The sequence below is a fragment of the Nyctereutes procyonoides genome, unplaced genomic scaffold, assembly GCF_905146905.1.
Source record: "Nyctereutes procyonoides isolate TBG_1078 unplaced genomic scaffold, NYPRO_anot_genome, whole genome shotgun sequence".
Classification (NCBI taxonomy): Eukaryota; Metazoa; Chordata; class Mammalia; order Carnivora; family Canidae; genus Nyctereutes; species Nyctereutes procyonoides.
This window is the reverse complement of record NW_026575146.1, coordinates 7697346-7714646: the sequence shown is the minus strand read 5'-3', so window position 1 is coordinate 7714646 and position 17301 is coordinate 7697346. Positions and strand designations below refer to the sequence as shown.

The window sequence follows — 17301 nt, the reverse complement described above, 5'->3', positions numbered from 1 at the left end:
CATTCCTCTCTCCCTCATTAGCAGTTAATCCCCCCCCCTCCCCCCCCCCCCCGCGGTGTGTTCCCCTGGTTGCTTTTAGAGGCTTCTTCTGGTCTGGGTCTTAACCTTTGCAAAGGTTGCTGCTACAGGCCTGAAAGCAGAGGGAGCAAGCCCGCTTGTCTGTGCCAGGGTGTCACCAGGGTCCCCTGCCATTTCTGGTAAGTGGTTTCTCACATTACAATTAGAGGCAGAGAGAAATCAGGATCTGTACTCCCGGGGAAGTCTTCTCACTTAAATCCACCAGGTCAAAGGTGGTAGGATTGCTTTTCCTTATGCCTTGGCCTCAGAACAAATGGGAGATAACGAGCTCTTCCCTAAAATAACACCTCCAGTCCATGAATGCCTCAAGTCATTGAGTTGGTAAGCCCACTGATGAACCTGCTGCAGCCCTTTCTTGTCAGTGGAGGCTGCTAATCACTCGGCATGAGGGCACTGTAGCAGGTGAGAAGACAAATCCATCAGAGCGCATAGGCAGGACATCTAGGGGAGGTAAATGAGGCCACACAATGGGGAAAAGAGTTTGGGGTGCAGCAATACTTGGGTTACAGGTCCTTCACTGGGAGTGTTTGAAAAGCTCTTCCACATCTGTGTGCGGGACGCTTCTATTTTTTTCTTTTCGATGAGCTGGCGAAGTGTCTGGTGGAAGGAGGTAAGGAAAGAAGTCTCTGGTCTAAAGCCCTTGGAATATAAGTTTCTAAAAATATATTTTCTAAGACACTTACAAAAATGGAAAATGAAACTGAATAGCAGAGGGAAATTATAAGAAGTCAAATAACAGAAGGCAACTGCTCAAAAACGAACTCATGAACAAGACTGCTTACTGAGGGCCTCGCACGGAGAACACGTTTACTGTTCAGATCTCAGAAGAGTTAGATAGGGAGGCCACTAGCTGACTGTGTGTTTGGAGAGGTGTACTCCCAGGTAAAGGGCGGGGAGGGGGTGTGTGCCACACACTCTTCAGAAACACCAAGCAAGATCATTCTCGAGACCCAGTCTTTGTGTGGGGAGGCTCTCTAGTTATTAAGCTATGTTTCGGAACAAATGAAATGTGCATAAGGACACATTCTGGGCAGAGCAACTAATGAGCAGGGTCACTGAAGGGTGTTGTGCAAGGACCACAGGAAAGATCCGGTGGTGAGGTCTCCTGCAGGATGTGCCTGCGGGACATTTAGGATATTTATGGTGACTATTTTACTTACACAGCTTAGAGGACAATCACTTCTTGTTTTTTCCTGAATCCTAGGTTTTGTCTTAACTTTTATATAATTTTATGTTACTGTAGGAAAAAATGTTAACAAAAAAGGGTCAGCAACTCCCGGGAAGTGGGTACAGGCCATAGAACGTTCTCCCCTATGGATGAAGGGTTGGACAAATGGAAAAACATTTGCCAAACACCTGACCTTTCAGAGTCTCCTTCCTTTGCCCTACAGGCCTTTGAAAGCTTAATGGCCACTGAGATTCGTTCATTGGGGGAAGAAATGAGCATCAACCCATTAGTTTCTATGTTAAGTGATGTAAACTTCACTGGCACTGAAAAACAGTTCTGGATATAAAATGCACTTTGTTCTACAGTATATTACGACTTGTCTGGCAGTCAGACGATGTCACAATGGACCATGTATTTGTGTGTGTGTGTCTGTGTGAGCGAGAATTCTTTCTTGTTGGGTTTACAAAGCCCTGGTTGCATTCACAATTTTCTAGAAAATCAGTGTCGGGTCACAACCCCAGTGTGAACAGTTATCTCTAGAGAGCAGAGAGTTTTATCTGGCATGGAAAAACTTACTGGTTGGTTTTCTAGATACATGTTTATTTGCAGTTCAAAGACAACATAGAAAACTCCAGAGTAGAAGATGCTACCTTTTCGTTCGCGCTCTCTTAATCCCTTAGTCCTCGTAAAATAAACATTCTCAAGTGTAAGCAGTGGGAAATAATGTAAACTCTGCTGAAATGGAAAATAAATTAGTTGCTTTCAAACCCGGTGGAGGTCCTTCCACCGGACACTGTACTCGGTTGCACACAGAATTCGGTCTTGAACGAAGAATACATCTTTGGCCTGTTTCCCCATTTCTCCCGCGTTGCGCAAGAAGCATATTTCAGATTCGCTTTCTTCTCCAACAGCAGCAAAAGGCGAGGAGTTGTCTGCATTTTGGGAGCCTGGGACACAAAACATGTTTCAGGGGTTTAAGAGCAGCGTTTTACTCTATGGTGTTAAACTGTTAATAGAGTTCTAAAAAAGCCGGAGACTATAAGAAAATTCAACAGCAGATAAGCAATTCTATTCCCAAGACGAGGCTGGGATCCCTATCTGGAATCTTTTAAAAGCAGTGGAGAATTCGATTCCGCATCACTCTGGGACCGAGTCAGCATGACCCTGCAGGCAGCGCTCTGAACCTCTGAAAACATCAAGCAGAAATTCCAAGATTCTAAATTTGGGCTCCACAGTCTCTAGGATCCTGCTGAGTGAGAACACTCAGGATTTTAGATTAGGAATCCTGTCGTCTTTGATTTTGGTTTCTCTTTTATAGTAGGCACAGAAAGCAGGTCTGAAAAATGCATTTAGGGCACGAATAGAAGGGAGGAGATCTGGGCCTTCTTACTGATGTTAAAGCTTTGCTGTTTTCTCTCAAGGAATATTAAGACTCTCGGACACTGCTGGACCTGCAATCTCTTAGAGAAGTGAACGAACAACATTTTAGAAAGAACAAACACCTCATTTCCAGAATATATGTGTTCATCACTGCAGAAGAAATATAAAGGCAAGGATTTGGACTTTAACCTGAATTTGTGCATGGAAGAATTTATCTGCTGGGCCAGGAGTTCACACTTGGCTGGAATACAGTGAGTCAGCCTCCCACAGATGAGCGAGGGGTCTGGAGCCAGAAAGGATGCTTACTTAGCTTCAGAACAGAAGACAGTGATGAAGACAAGGGACTCAGAACACTCCCCTGGCACCTGATTCACGTCAGGGAAGTAAAGAGAAGACAGAAGCACTGCAAGCATAATCATTAACAACAAAAAAATATTTTTGAGATTACGAAAGGAGATTGCCTGGTGCAGACCTCACCCCTTCAGAGAGGTGGCCAGCGTCACTTGGTGGCTCTGATGATCCTAGACCTGAGGCTCGGTGACTTGTGAGGAGGGAAGGAGGGTAAGGGGGATGAGGGTGGGCTTAGTGGCCTGGAAATAACCCCAGGAGGGCAAGTCTGGAAAGACCTTTCAAACGTGAGATGCATGGAAGACCAGCTGGTTAGCCACGTGACCTTAGTATCCAGGGGTTTTGTGGGGCTTAGAGTATGTGGTTCCACATTTTAAGAAGAGTCAGAGTGTTGGTACAAGTACAGAAAGTCTGAATATAGATTTTACGAATTGGAAATGCAATAGCTATGGTGAGAATTTAAAAAGGAATCAGCTGTTTATTGTTATCTAGTTATTCATAAAAAAAACCAAACCCAATATCAGAATTTTATGAAGACAGAATATATGAAACATTCTATCTTGGTATGGGACTGGTAAGAAACCAAAGTGCCCAAACAAGTTTTTTTTCTTCTTTTTTTTTTGAGGGGAAGGGGTGAGAGAGAGAGAATGTGCACACACACACACACACACACACACACACACACACACACGTGTGAGCAGTGGGGAGACAGAGGGAGAGAGAATCTTAAGCAGGCTTCATGCCCACGGTGGAACCCAATGCAGACTTGATCTCAGCACTCTGAGATCATTACCTGAGCTTAAATCAAGAATCGGATGCTTAACCGTCTGAGCCACCCAGACATCCCCAAAAAAGTTTCTTTGAAAGGGAGTTAAGAATTTCCCAATTGTTAAACTTCAAAATATTCCATTTTAGTTAGATAGGAGAGATTTGATTATTACCACCTTTCAGATGTCAATGAGATGTTAAAGAGGGCATCTTTAGATTTAGTCACCATCATCTTTTATTTAAGTGGTTTGGGCTTCTAATTGTGTACTCTAAGGATGGCTTGAGGTGATGTACTCACTGACCTTTTTCTTGGAGTTTAATGACAATCAACAGTTTCTGAGCTGTTCCTTGAAGATGTTTTTTTTTTTTTGTTCCCTGAAGATTTTATTTATTTATTCACGACACACACACACACACACACACACACAGAGGTAGAGATAGAAGCAGAGGCAGAAGCAGGCTCCGTGCAGGGAGCCTGACGTGGGACTTGATCCCAGGACTCCAGGATCATACCCTAGGCTGAAGGCAGGCACTAAACCGCTGAGCCACCCAGGGATCCCTGAGCTGTTCCTTGAAAAGACAGTTTTAATGATCACTGGGTGTTTTATGTAAGTGATGAATCACTGAATTCTACTCGAGAAACCAAGATCACACTATATGTTTACTAACTCAAATTTAAATTAAAAAGAAAAGAAAAAGACCCAAGTCGGGATCCCTGGGTGGTGCAGCGGTTTAGCGCCCGCCTTTGGCCCAGGGCGCGATCCTGGAGACCCAGGATCGAATCCCACGTAGGGCTCCGGGTGCATGGAGCCTGCTTCTCCCTCTGCCTGTGTCTCTGCCTCTCTCTCTCTCATTCTGTGTGACTATCATAAAAAAAAAAAAAAAAAAAAAAACAAAATTAAAAAAAGAAAAAGACCCAAGTCACAGAGCCCAGGTGCTACCATGGGAACCCTGAAACCTTGTGGTTTGCCAACTGGGAATGACAAACCCTGACCGCAGAAGGGCTGCAGGCAGCAACCACACTCTCAAGATTAAGATTAATCCATTTATGATTATTAAATATCACTGAAAATTTCTGCTCACAGGCAGCTTAGGGAAGAAGTGAGCTGGTATTATATTCTTTTTTTTTTGTATGTGCAGTTCAAGAAAAACTTCTTTTGGTAATAACATTAAAGCAGGACTCGAGTCAATCTGATGCACTCAACATAACTGCACATCAAGACGAAGTAAGGGAGTCTTTGCATTCTTCAGGAAATCTGCCAGACTTTATTGTCCATCTGAAGCCTGCTGAGGCTCAGAAATATGAGAAAGGTTCAGAATGAGAAACCAAAAGGGTGGTGGTGGTGGGGGGAAATCAAAGCCCCAACTCCAACCATCTGCAAATAAAAGACTGAAGAGTAATGTGGCAGGATCAGTTTCATTGGGACAAACAACTTATTTTAATTAGTTCTGTTTGGTGCCATCCAGAAGAATGAATCATGCTCTTCTTCGAACAATAGTGAAAGCACCACAGGGAAGCCCTGGCAAGGAGCAAGAGCTCACATTCTGGTGATTTCCTGGCATCTCCTGTTCATATGAAGTCTCACACTATTCCCTAGAGGGTGAAGTAAGCAGGAAGAGGGAGGAAGTAGAAAGAAAGAAACAGTCGTCAACGGAGTGCAGTCTTCCATGTGGCTCACGTCTGCAACACGTGCCACAAAGTATAACGAGCGTGCTGCTCTGCAGCTGAGTGCATGGAACTATCTGGAATCTGACTGCTGTGGGAGCAGAGCAACCAGCCAGACATTTCCTTTTCTGTTGCCCAAATGTCTAAGTGGACTATCACCCAAGTGTTAACATTTTAATTTTTTGTACGTTTACTAGCCACAGACCTCTCTGTTAGTGGAGGTGCTCCTGGACTGCCCTACGTGTGAGGGCACAGGACAGAGAGACTGTTTGTGGGGTCATGATCCTGGGGAGCCCTTGAGAAGGAATATCTGCTTTGTACCGTGGTTTGCTCCTGTGACACTGGATCCATTTTAGGTTGTGTAAGGAGGGTCAAGTGATGGGGTTTTGAACCACTGTCCAACCAGCCTAGAAACGGGATTGGGCAGTTCACGGAGCAGGGAGGAGCCCTGGATGAGGGAGTAGGAAGGGAAAGTGACATTCAGTGAGAGAGTTCAACGAGAGACAGCCCTATTATACTTGAATTGAAGAGAACTTGGACAAAGTCATAGCTTTTAATGCCCAAATAGTTATCTTTGGTTATATATATATATATATATATATATATATATATATATATATATATATATATAAAATCACCCAGTGATCCCAAAATTATAGGTCTGCGCAAATAACTGGTTACCATCTTCTAGAATGGCTCAAAGTTCACTTACTCTGTGACTGAGATGCAGAGGGCATCCTTTGGTTTGGGCATAAAGTGTGGGGTGAGGTAGAGAAAGGAGATCCTGACCAAGTCTCGGCATTTGTGTTTATTAGCTGTGCAAGTTGAGCATGCTGCTGGCCTTCTTGGGTCAGTTTACGTGGCGCTGAAATAAAAGCACTCATCTCGCTGGGTTGATGCCAGCATGATGTGTGATGGGGATGGCAAAGTGACTTGTGCCAGCTACAGAAGGAGAGGCAGGGCTGAGCAGGAGAAAGAGGCTTGCAGGCCTGTGAGTCAGGGCCACTCTGCAGCTACCTCTGCTCCGCAACCACAGGGGAAGGACCTAACTTCTTGGGACAGCACCTGCTTCCAAGGGATGCTGACCTCCAACCCTTGCTCAGCCTTTAAATAAAATCCGGGGGAATGCTTGCTAGGGAACACAAACCTAACAATTTAAGTGTATGTGATAAGAAAGCTAAGGATGTAGCCCTCAACATTACCCGAGTCTTAGTTGTGATAACTGAGGTATAACTGGGTTTTTATCACCCACTTGGAGAACAAATGAAAATGGATCACAAAGCAGGAAAAGCTCGATCTACGTGAGGCGAAGGATGATACTCACTTGTACTAGGTACTGGGAAAAAGTGACAAATGGCAGAAATATGGCACAATGGGTTCTTTTTTTTTTTTTGGCACAATGGGTTCTTGACATGAAATGCACAATTATCCCCAAAGACCAAAACAGCATCATTACGAAGGCTTCTGTGTGCAGGCTTTTTTGTTAAATTAGTCTTTTTTAGTTTATTTTGTGGAATCTCTTTGCCAGTACTGACGCAGATATGAAATGCGGTTATGGTTAAAGCTAGATATCGCCCCCACTCCTCAGTGATGGGCACATACGACCCAACCCAAACAATTCCACACCTGTGTTAATGTAATTTCACAGAGGTATGGTCCCTTACTTTTCTCATTGTAGCCTAGGTCTTCAGCGTTTTAGCAACAAAGACTTACAAAAAGAGGAAACGGTCTCCCCATGTTGACTACTGGTAGTGAAACCAACAAAAGTGAGAATCCTGGAGGCCTGGCTCAGGGCCATAACTCAGGGAACTGGAGGTAAGTGTCTTTAGGTCAAGGAAGCTCGTCTGGCAGGCCCATGGTATGCTGGCAGAAGGCGGGGTGGGGTGCTGGGCTAAGGAACAGGAAAGGAGCGAGTGGGGAGACTGCACCGGGTCTGTTTTGGAAAAGGAATGTGTTTTGCAAATATGGTGAGGACACATTTGATATATGGGATGGAGAAACACTGCTTCAAGCCTTTACAACTGCTGATGGGGTTTACAGAGAGCATGATTAGGAGGGTGGTCATTTCTCTTCATGAAGGGAGGCGAGGACAGTAGCCAGGAGGTTGTGGCTGGAGTACTGAGGGGCAGACATGAGTAAGACCCAGGGACCCCCACTGTGGGCTGCCTAAGGGAGCTCCAAGTTGAACCCTGACCCCTTAAACTGTGAGGGCCATGAGCCATCCAGGGGTCTCATTTCTGCTGCTCTGTCCTTCCTATGACTCACTGGGTCCTCTGCGTGAGACAACCAGGTGCGTCTTCATGTGTCTTTCCAGTGGTATAAGAGCCTAATCCATCTGCTGTGCCACAGTTGTGAGTGTTATGGGTTAAATTGTCCCCAAACAGATATGTGGATGTCCTGATCCCCAGATAAAGTCAGTAAGGTGGGTCCTAATTCAATGTGACCGGTGTCCTTACAAGAAGAGAATGCCACGGGAAGACAGGCACATAGGGAGAATGCTTTGGTCACGGAGGTGGAGGTGGAAGTGACGTGGCTGTAGCCGAGGAACACCAAGGACTACTGGCAGCTACTAGAGGTTGGGAAAAGTCTACCAGTCTCAGAGCGGGCATGACTTGGCTGACACCCTAACTTTAGGTTTCTATCCTCTAAAACTTCAGGAGAATAAGTGTTGTGGTTTTGAGCTGTCTACTCTGTTATGGCAGCCCTACAGAGTGAACAAATCCAGATTCCTCCTTTCAAAATGACTGCAAACACTGGGGTCCCCCCCATCTGTGGATTCTCTTTCCATGGTTTTAGTTATCCAACAATCAGCGTGGTTTGGAAGAAGATGATCCTCCTGACTTAGTGTCAAAAAGTCAATAGCAGCCTAGAGCTATGTCACGACACCTACGTCATTCCCCTCACATCACCTCATCATGTAGCCATAGTCATTTTATCATCTCACATCATCACATGAAGAAGGGCAAGTGCAGTACAATAAAATATTTTGAGAGAGGGAGAGAGAAAGACCACATTCATATAACTTTGATTACAGCATTTTGCTATGACCCGCTCTCTTTTATTAGCAGTTATTGTTAATCTCTTGCTGTGCCTAATTTGAAAACTAACCTTTATCACATGCAGGTAATGTATAGGCAAAAGGATGGTATACACGGTGTTCAGTACGATCTGTGGTTCCGGGCATCTACTGTGGGGTGGGGCAGGGGTTGTGTTCTTAGACTGTATCCACATGAATGAGGAGGGACACAGTATAACTTTAATTCTGGAAATATTCTTTTTATGAGTTTACAGGGTTCCTTTTTTTTTTGTGGCAAGAGATGCCTTAAATAAATCTGTATTCAAAGGGGAAATGATTTGACTTTCACTGGACTGGAGCCCATCTAACTGCATATCCACATCTAGGAGTGACTGGAGTCACGCTCTTATTAGGTAGGAATTCACAGTAACCAAGTCAGGAAATGACTTATCAGACTGTGTTTTGTGACCGGTGATATATTAGAAAACCCAAATAAAGGAAAACTAAAAGAAAGGAAGGAAAAAAGAAAGAAAAAAAAAAGCCAGTAGAAAGCATAGCATCGTACCTGAACTGGGATCTGTGGAAGTCGGGTTCATTCAGAACAAGCCTTTAACTTGCTCCGTTTCCGTATCAAGATCTATATCATAGAAGCAGGGCCGGGTTGGCAGCCCCGGCATGGTGCTCATCTGGAGGAGAAAACAGAATATGATATATCAGCAGATGCTGCAAAGTGAGAACTCCGAACACGGTACATCTAATGACCAACGTTACCTACATAATTCAATTCAGCTTCCCATCACTTCGGGTCAGACATACCTGTAGCTCTTTAAATTTGCCATCTGCTATTTCAATCTTTGTTTAGGAAATGAAATAGAAATGGCAGATGTCAACTTCCTGGAAATGGAGACCATTTACCTCCCCCCATGGCCCCATAGCACATCGTAGCTCTGAGACTGATTTTCAAACCGTTTCTTTCTAAATCACACCTTTAAAAAAGTGGAGACCCTTTGGTTGAAGGGGCCAGGGAGTGTGGGTGAAGTGAACAGCAGCCTCCTCCTCACCTGCAAGACACATTTTTGTAAAATCGACAATTCTCCAAGGCCAGTTTGGAAACTGTTGTCCTGATGGCATCTGCTCTGCTCACCGTAAGAACAGTAACCGATGTTTACTGACCCCTTATTCTGTACTAGACGCTATGCCAAGTTTCTCTTTTTTTTTTTTTACCCTCCCAACAACCTACAAGGTAGGTAATTTGATTATTATTTCCACGCTACAAGGAAGGATGCTGAGGTCTACAGAGGTTAAACCACTTGCCCAAGATCACACAGGTTGTGAGTGGCAAAATGGGAAATTGGACTGCATGCCTATCACCTCAAATGACTCGTTGAACAACTACCACGACTGCTGGGGCACTCTATGAGTCTATGGCTTTTACACGGATAACTTAATTAAGTCCCCTACTACCCTTGAAGGTGGGTACTAATTTCAGTCTCAATTTTCCATAGGACAGAGGGCATTCAGGCACAAAGGCATGTGCTCAAGGGCATCCAGCAAGTCAGTAGTGGAGACAGGATTAAAACCAGGCCTACCCTCCTTGCTGCTCTGGGGCAGTGTGTCCAGATCAGAGTTTATCAAAGCACATCTCTGCCCACTTGAACCAGAAACCCTTGGTATCCTGGGGAAAACTGCTGATTCCTCCGGTGACTCACACACTAAAACACGGTCTAGGGTCTAGATTGTGAGGCTCCTGGATGATCTAGTCTTCATTGATTATTTTAGTATTTCCTACTATGCTTTAATATTGCACTTTTCACAAAAAGGATGCTCGTTAAGCAGTGCTGCATGCAATCATTTGGAGAAAAGACACCTGGGACTGTGCTTAGCTTAGCTCTTCAAGGATTAAGTGCTGTGTCTTGCAAAACTGCCTGCCCTGGCTGGAGAACATTCTAGTGAGATGAGGCTGTGAAATAGCTAGCCCTTACAGCTCCAGGGTCCACGCACCGCTTCCCCCCAGCAGCAGAGCTCAGCTCTCTTACCTGCTGCATCCCTTCTGCAATGACTTGGGACATCCCTCTCTGCCATGCGCCACCCACCCCCTGACCCCAGTCCATGATGCGACACCCTCTTGCTGCCTGTACTAGGTACGGTCTGTGGACCAGTAGCATTGACATCACTGTGAGCCTGTTTGAAATTTCAAATCTCAGAACCCACCTTAGGCCTGCTGAGCCAGAATCTGCAACTGTAGCAACTCCCACGTGAATCATGTGCACGTTCCCGTTTGAGATGTGCCGACTTGGACAGTGTGGCCGAGGAGGCCTCCTTTAGCACAGGGAAGGGGGCTCCCCCTGCTAGATGTGGTGAGGAGGAAGGGGACAGGAAAGCCTGATTCACCCCTGGCAGGGCTGCTTCTCCCTCCCTCCAGGGCAGCAGGCGGGGAGGACATCCGTGCACCTGCTGGCCTCACTAACCATCTGCTCATCTGCTCCTCGAGAGTGTGGCGAGGGGGGCTGCGAGTGTGTTCTCCGTGTGGCTGAATGCATCAACACTGAGATGTACAGTGGCTAGCTCCTGTCTGGCTAATTGCATAGGACTGCATGTTAGGGACATCATGGGTTAAAAAGGCTTCGGAGCCCTGCCTGGAATATAGCTACCATTTATAACATGTCTTTGGGAAAATGTGCTCCACTCCGGTTTCAAACAACTAACTGCAAATAAAGTTTTGGCACAGAGCCTGCTTGAGGGTGGGGAGTGGGGGGAACGACTTGCTGTATTTTAAAACTTTACTGATACGGATGGCTACTTATCCTTGTTACATTTCTGTTCCTAGCAGAGCATTTTTCTCTGGTTACTTCAGTGGCTGCACACATCTGAGGAACCCCAGAAGGAAACCCACGTTTGCTCTTCTAGCACTGGGACACCAAGCACCAAGGTCACTGGTGGCAACTGTTCCGATTTTTTTTTTTGCCAGTTGCCTGTGTACAATTCACAATGGATACTCTACAGCAGTTTTCCTGCCTCACTACATTCTGACATGGGCATTCGAAGATGCCTTTATAATGTGTGTGGGGGGTGTGCATTTGGAGAAAGGAACCAGCATTTTATAGTTTCAGAAATGAATGACCAAGGGACGCCTTGGTCAGTTAGGTGTCTGCTTTCAGCTCAGGTCATGATCCCGGAGTCCTGAGATCAAGCCCCGCGTTGGGCTCCCTGCTCCACGAGGAGCCTGCTTCTCCCTCTCCTTCTGCTGCTCCCCCTGCTTGTGCTCTCTCTCTCTCTGTCAAATAAATAAATAAAATCTTAAGAAAAGAGAAAGAAATAATCATATTTAGCCACAGCAATGCAGCCCCATCTCTTAAATCAACTCTGGAGGTCGAAGGCACATTTAGTAGTTAGAATGTTGCCCAGACTTTGAAGCTTTGGAGGCTGCAACAGTCCTGTCCCCCGGGGCAGATGGCATTCGGAGACAGGCCTAAATCCACACACGGTGAGAAAGTTCAGGAAGAATGCTGTGCACCTTGGCCCATCCGACCAAAGCCACAGTGGCAGCTTGTACTGTAGAGAACACAACTCCACTGGCTGCTTGTTGATGCAATTTTTATTGACGTGAAAATTCAGCGCTTCATCATTAACTTCTTTGGCTGATGTCAAGACAGAGTGTGATTCATGTTATTCCTAGAGCTCCTCTACTGGCTGCAGTGAAGCAGAGCTTGCATTTTTTTTTTTTTTTTGTCATTCCGATTCTTTCAGAGCAAAACTGGGAACTAAGAGGAGCCAAAATATCAAATGATGGGAGGTGTGAAATATGTTTCCTCTATTTTCAACCTATTTCTCTCAGTGGGAGAAAATAAGTTCTATCAGAAGAGTTCCATGTTCCTTTCCGGTTATGCAATCATCGCTTCCAAGAATTAGGGCTACTTATTGGGGCCTGGCAACAGCAAACAGAAAAGCAGTCTGAAAAGTCTGAAGAGTGAAGGGACTCCCCACCCTGCGGACAAAGAGCGATCCCCAATAAATCTACTTTTATTGATTTATTTATTATCTATCTATCTATCATCTATCATCTATCTATAGAGAGAGAGAGACAGAGACACAGGCAGAGGGAGAAGTAGGCTCTATGCAGGGAGCCCAACGCGGGACTCGACCCTGGGACTCCAGGATTATGATCTGAACCAAAGGCAGGCACTCAACCACTGAGTCACTTAAGCGTCCCTAAATCTCCTTTTAAAATAAAAGTTCTCCTGCCTAGCCAACACAATATGGAATTATGTTAACAAGGCCTATGACACTCACATCAAATTCTCTCCCAATGAAAAACTCTGTTATCCAAGGGCTGTGTCTCTAGACAAGAGCCAGAACTGTACTATGTTAAGGAATTTGGACAGCCCTGGGAGCTGACCTCTGGCCCCACGCCTGGGGTCAGAGGTGATCTGTGTTGACTTTGTTTGTGTGTCCTCCAAGAAGGCCCCCTGCTTAAAAAAACCGGGAGGCCACTAAATTGTACTTACTTGTCATGCTACATCAATGGATTCTTTTACAAAGGCTGAAAAACAAGGGCTTTTGCCCTTCATGACTGCAGTTTTAACTACAACAAATCTTCCAAATCATTAGTGGTTTGGGGCTAAACTTTGGAGAAATGATGAATTCTATGGTATCAACATACATTAAGCCTACTTAAAGAGAAAATATTCATATACTTAAAAGTAGTCATTGTAAGTAAAAGAATATTTTGCATGTGAGTAGAGAGATTATTAAAAATTCTGTTTCATGATAGGATCATAAGTTCTACTTAACCACAAGATTGTTGTTGTTTTGTTGTGTTTGAAATTTTTTGACTTCTCCTTAAATCTACTACTTTTCATACTGCATAAATCAACCAGTTTCATTTTGGTTCAGAAATAAGCATTTTTGCTCACATTTGTTTTGTTCTAGCAGTTCACGATCTGAGGTGAAATCCCGTTCTACACACATCTTCCCTCCCTCCAAAAGATGATAGAGCACAGTTGATATATATCACCTTGGTTTTAAGAATTGAATGTCGGTTGTAAGAAAATGTAAGAATTGAAAAAGACTGTAATAGTTAACTACATTATGCTATAACTTAAAAGAGGTTTTTCCTGCTTATGAAATAATAACTCCAAAATGTGAATCTCTTATTAAGCCAAAGTATTTTCTGAGTTGTAACTACAGTGTCCATTGCTTCTCAGCCTCTTGGCTAAGATCAAGCATAAATACAGAGCACGGCAATATTAGCCCTCAGTAGATATATCTCTGTTTAGTAGCTAGCGATACTCTGAGAGCATGGGGATGTGTCCTGTTGGAGTACACATCTTTCCTGGTGGCCTATGAGGTCCTGTTCCTGTGTGACGGGATGCGGTAATGTTTCATTCAACTCAGCAGCCTTTGATGAGGGCTCACTATGGGGACACCAAGGTGCCCAGGACCTAGTCCCCCACTTCCAGACGGAAAGACCAATAAAACAGACCATTGGGATATTTGAACCAAGTCACTTTACATTTCAGTTAAAAAAAAATATTTTTCATTCTATGATTTTTATATAAAAGGAATTTATATAATAAATTTTTCACTCGTGACTTTCTAAGATGTAACTCATATTTGATTACTATAAACATTACCATATTGTGCTTACATATCGTGCCAGTATCACATAGCTGAGATTATTTGGATTTATGTCAATGGCCTTGAATGAAAGAATCAGCAAACACAGTTATTTTTCTCATCTTTTGTAAGGGACGATTATAATTTTCTTTTAGTGGTGGGGAGCTAGTCCCTAACTAACTTTTCTTTCCATTAAAAAAAAAATGTTTTAAATAAAAAAGTAAAAAACAGTAGAAGTAAAAGGCAAAGTTCTGCTCTTATGCTTCCCAGAGGGAAGCCCTGCAAACAATTTCTTTTGTCAACTCCTGGGTTTCTCTTCCTCTTTAAGCATCTCTCTATAATGTATTCTTATATCATTTTGTACAGAAATTGGATAGTTCCACAAGTACAATTCTGAAATTTGATTTTCAGGGAGATTAATACTGAAAATAGGTAACGGGTAGTTTCTAAACCATGGAATGCTCACTGGAGTGTGTGAGGCTAGAGTTGTCACTAACACATTCTATGTGCAAAGTCCATGGGCCTGCCTTTTGGAAAAGGAGAGACTGTAGGAGTCCTTTTAGACAGAAACAAAGATAAATGTGAATCAAGGTCTGACTGACCAAATACACAAAGGAAATGGAGAAATCCTGCAACTTTTTTGCAATGCCTCAAGCATAAGCTAAAAAATTCATGTTACAAAGGACTAGCAGTTTCGAGTTGAAAGACTTTGAGATGCCTCCCCCTACTCCATAATTTTTTCCTTTATTTGTTCTGATTGTAAGGATGGTACCTCTTAGTCTACTTTCGTTTATGGTTATCAGGAATGTCCTCATGCTGGCTTGCTCAGGAGGACAATGTCCTGCTGGTCACCGTGGCTGGAAGCTCAGAGGTGGCACATGGAAGGTGTGGCTGGGTCCTCTGGTTTCTGTATGCTCTCTGCGTGTTGGCTTCCTGCCCAGTGTGGGCAGCTCCGGGACAAAGACACCCAGTGTAAGAGAGGATGTCCTCTATTTTTTCTCAATTCCTTTTTTCTATTTATCAGTTTTCAAACTCATAATGTGGTGCCCTGACAAGTCCAGTGGTCACACCTCTGGTGCTATGCTAAGCACTTAACATGCGCTATATCCGATTTACTTCCTATAACCCTACAAGGCTGGTGTTACCCCACTGCCATTATCTCCATTTTGCACAGTAGGAAAACAAGACATCATAATGTGCCTCAGATCACATAGCTCTGACCTGGTGGACTGGACTTCAAAGGCAGCGTGACTCCCAAGTCCCAGCGCCAACTGTGGAGCCCTACACCTCCCTAAAATCATGGCATTTAGTTCACTGCCCCTTGCTGGCAGCATGTGCTCTTGGGTCCCAAAGGGGCAGGAGGATCATCCCAGATCTGAAATTGCACAGAGATGTGGAGCCACTGTCATGATGGAAATCGACATGTTCTATCAAGCTGATTTTTCAGCTACAGCATTCAGGTAAATAGATTTCTGTGAATTGTAAAGTAAACTCAGTTACTTGACAACTTTAGCCTGGATTTCTTTTAAATTATAATATTTATTTAGGGATATGTTATACAGCCTACGCTTGGGGTAGTATCTTTCCAAATTACATCTTAAAAATCTCGTCATAGAAGTTAGCAGTGAGTAAATCATACCTTTATGACTGTTAAAAAACAATCCCTAACATGGTACACATACAATAACATCAAGAGTTTTTTCTTAAAAATATCAGGCTTGCTACTCTTTAAAGATCATCCTTGAGACATGGATTATTTACTCCTATCTGAAAAGTGTAAATGCCATTATCCACTGAAATAACTGAAGCGCCACATCAATTCTTACTTAACGATTTCAGGGAAACTGTTGCATAACTAAGTTTGGAATTTGCTCTGGTAACTAATTTTAGCAGGATGGCAAAATCTAAGACAAATCTAAAGCAATGCTACTGTGGATTAACCAGTTGGTTTCTCTGTCACTTACAGGTTTTGTTTTTATTCATTACCAAAAAGATCCATGAAAGCCACGCTCAAACAGGTGCAGCAATGGGCTCTCAGCAGTTGTGCGGCCTTCCCTGGGGCCCATGAGGAAGGGGAATCACCAGGGCAAAGGCTCTCAGTGAAAGTCTGGTGAATAGCAGTAATTCAATCTAGATTGAGGTATGGCGGGAAGGGCTCATGCCTGTACGACTTGTGCGTTCTTGGGTAAGTTACTTCACTGAGCCTTGTTTCTTTATCTGGAAATACAGTCGGAGTATCAAAATATCTGCATTATAGGTTCTATTTCAAAACTCAAATGAGATAAAGGAAGGACTGCAGTTTAGTGCTTACTACACAATAGATGCTGTCATCTTTTCTTTTTTTTTTAAGATTTTATTTATTTATTTATTCATGAGAGACACAGAGAGAGGCAGAGACACAGACAGAGGGAGAAGCAGGCTCCATGCAGGGAGCCCGACGTGGGACTTGATCCCGAGTCTCCAGAATCAGGCCCTGGGCCAAAGGCAGGCACTAAACCGTTAAGCCACCCAGGGATCCCCGCTACTGTCATCTTATTACAGAATGTACAGTTGTAATTGTCTAGTGGAGTGAGTTGTAAGTTATTTATGGTAGAAAGGGAAATTTGAAAATAGTTCTGATCTATGATGAATTATAGATTTTTTTAATAACATTTTATTTTTTTGAGAGAGAGCGAGCACAAATGAGGAGAGGGGCAGAAGGTGAGGGAGGAGCAGGCTCCCCGAAGAGCACGGAGCCCAACGCGGGGCTCGATCCCAGGACCCCGAGATCATGACCTGAGCCGAAGGCAGACGCTTAGCCAACTGAGCCACCTAGGCACTCTCAGATTTCTTTTATAAGAAAAAAAAATGTTCAGCGGTTTTATGAGATTTTCCCTTAACTTTTCTGGCTCTACAAACAATTTTAAAAGCCACGCTTTCTGGCCTTCCTACTTACGGTAATCAAATCTGAAGCTAGCTCCATAATAGTCAAGACCTAAAGTACTCAAGCAAACAGGGACTGTTCTGATTGAGGACAGATCTTATTTTAAAGGAGAAGCCTCTAGAAGTGTGATGATGACCTGAAAGCTGGTGTGACTCTAACCTGAGGTGAGTGGGGAGGAAATGCAGGCTCTGGCCTCTGTGCAGGGCAAAGAAGAGGGGGGCTGTGGGGGCAGAGGCACTATCTGCAGTTGACGGCCAAGTGCCTTGCCAGGAGAATCTCCATCAGCTCTGGCAAAACAAACCAATTGAACAGTGCTTCGCCGTTTGGAAACTCGATAT

General features: G+C 44.0%; 1 protein-coding gene across 1 annotated transcript in view; it reads right to left on the bottom strand.

The window, feature by feature from the left end:
• Positions 1–1825: 1825 nt before the first annotated feature.
• The window catches only part of MTHFD1L (methylenetetrahydrofolate dehydrogenase (NADP+ dependent) 1 like), a 186932-nt gene continuing 171456 nt past the window's right edge, over positions 1826–17301 (bottom strand). The window contains exons 27-28 of the mRNA XM_055311580.1: positions 8990–9110; positions 1826–2193 (exon numbers count right to left, since the gene is read on the bottom strand). Of these exons, the coding sequence (XP_055167555.1) occupies positions 9021–9110 (90 nt within the window). The 3' untranslated portion in view covers positions 1826–2193; positions 8990–9020. The remainder of the gene's footprint in view (positions 2194–8989; positions 9111–17301) is intronic.